At 54.0% G+C, this 939-nt stretch overlaps 1 protein-coding gene across 1 annotated transcript; it reads left to right on the top strand.

Annotated features, from left to right (window-relative positions):
• Positions 1-384: 384 nt before the first annotated feature.
• Positions 385-687, top strand: PtA15_11A252 (uncharacterized protein; the record flags this gene model as incomplete). The annotated part of the gene is made up of 1 exon (XM_053161141.1): positions 385-687. One exon carries the CDS (start codon positions 385-387, stop codon positions 685-687), a length of 303 nt encoding a protein of 100 aa, XP_053025117.1.
• Positions 688-939: the final 252 nt, after the last annotated feature.

The raw sequence follows: 939 nt of genomic DNA, 5'->3' as shown, positions 1-939 counted from the left end.
AGGACTCTGGGGGGAGCTTCAGACCCTGAAGTCTCTGGGAGGTAGCTGTCGACCTCCCCTGTTGCCTGTAAGCCGCTATCTCCGGTGTCCAGCGCCATTGGGCGCGTACAGCTGTCAAAGCCTCGTGCGTGCTCAGGCTTTGGCGCGTACAGGGAGGGGCTGGACGGTTCCATGGACTCCACCCACCTCCCGCTACGCTCCCGGTAACACAACATGAACGTGTGGACCAGCAGCCGCTGGTCCAACCTCGCGCAGGGGCACTACGGGGAACCCTCAAGGATTCCTTGGGATATCCTCATCGCAGGACTCCCCGGGTGTACATTTCCAACCAATGGAATCACCCTTGGCCACCGAGGCAAATGAAAAACAGGAGATTACCAACGGATGAAATCAATATCATCGGTTGGCTCAGAACAAGGGAATCGGAAAGACTGCCCTCGCAAGAGAGAACTGCTTTCGGCGGGAGAACTGCCCTCCTCCGCGAGGGAGAACGGCTTGCCGAAGAACTTGCAAGGGAGAAATACTTTTGGAAGCACTCCCCTCCGCAAGGAAGAGCCCCTTTTGGAAGAACTGCCCTCCGCGAGGGAGAACTGCGCTTTCGGCGGGACAGCTATTGCGATGAGGGCGGTTGGGCTCCGCTTTGGACTAGCTGGCCAGCCCGACGCTGTCAACAAGCAGCTGTATTGAATTATAATGTATATGTTCATCTGAGAAGCAAACAAGGTCGACTGATGATTGGGAGACTGTAGTTCGCAAATTCAACTGAGTGGGGCAAGGAAGACACTAGGAATCAAGCATATAAGAAACTTCTTGAATCTCCTCAAGGTCTTCTCCTCCGAATCTGTACCTTGGTGGCCAAACTACACAGTTGGAGTGCAGTAGTCGCTGACAATCAAGATCATCCGTTTATATTGAGATGGGGGCAACAACATATCTCAT

Source organism: Puccinia triticina, chromosome 11A (assembly GCF_026914185.1).
Source record: "Puccinia triticina chromosome 11A, complete sequence".
Lineage (NCBI taxonomy): Eukaryota > Fungi > Basidiomycota > Pucciniomycetes > Pucciniales > Pucciniaceae > Puccinia > Puccinia triticina.
The sequence above is the reverse complement of the archived record's forward strand: the minus strand, read 5'-3'. Positions and strand labels throughout refer to the sequence as shown.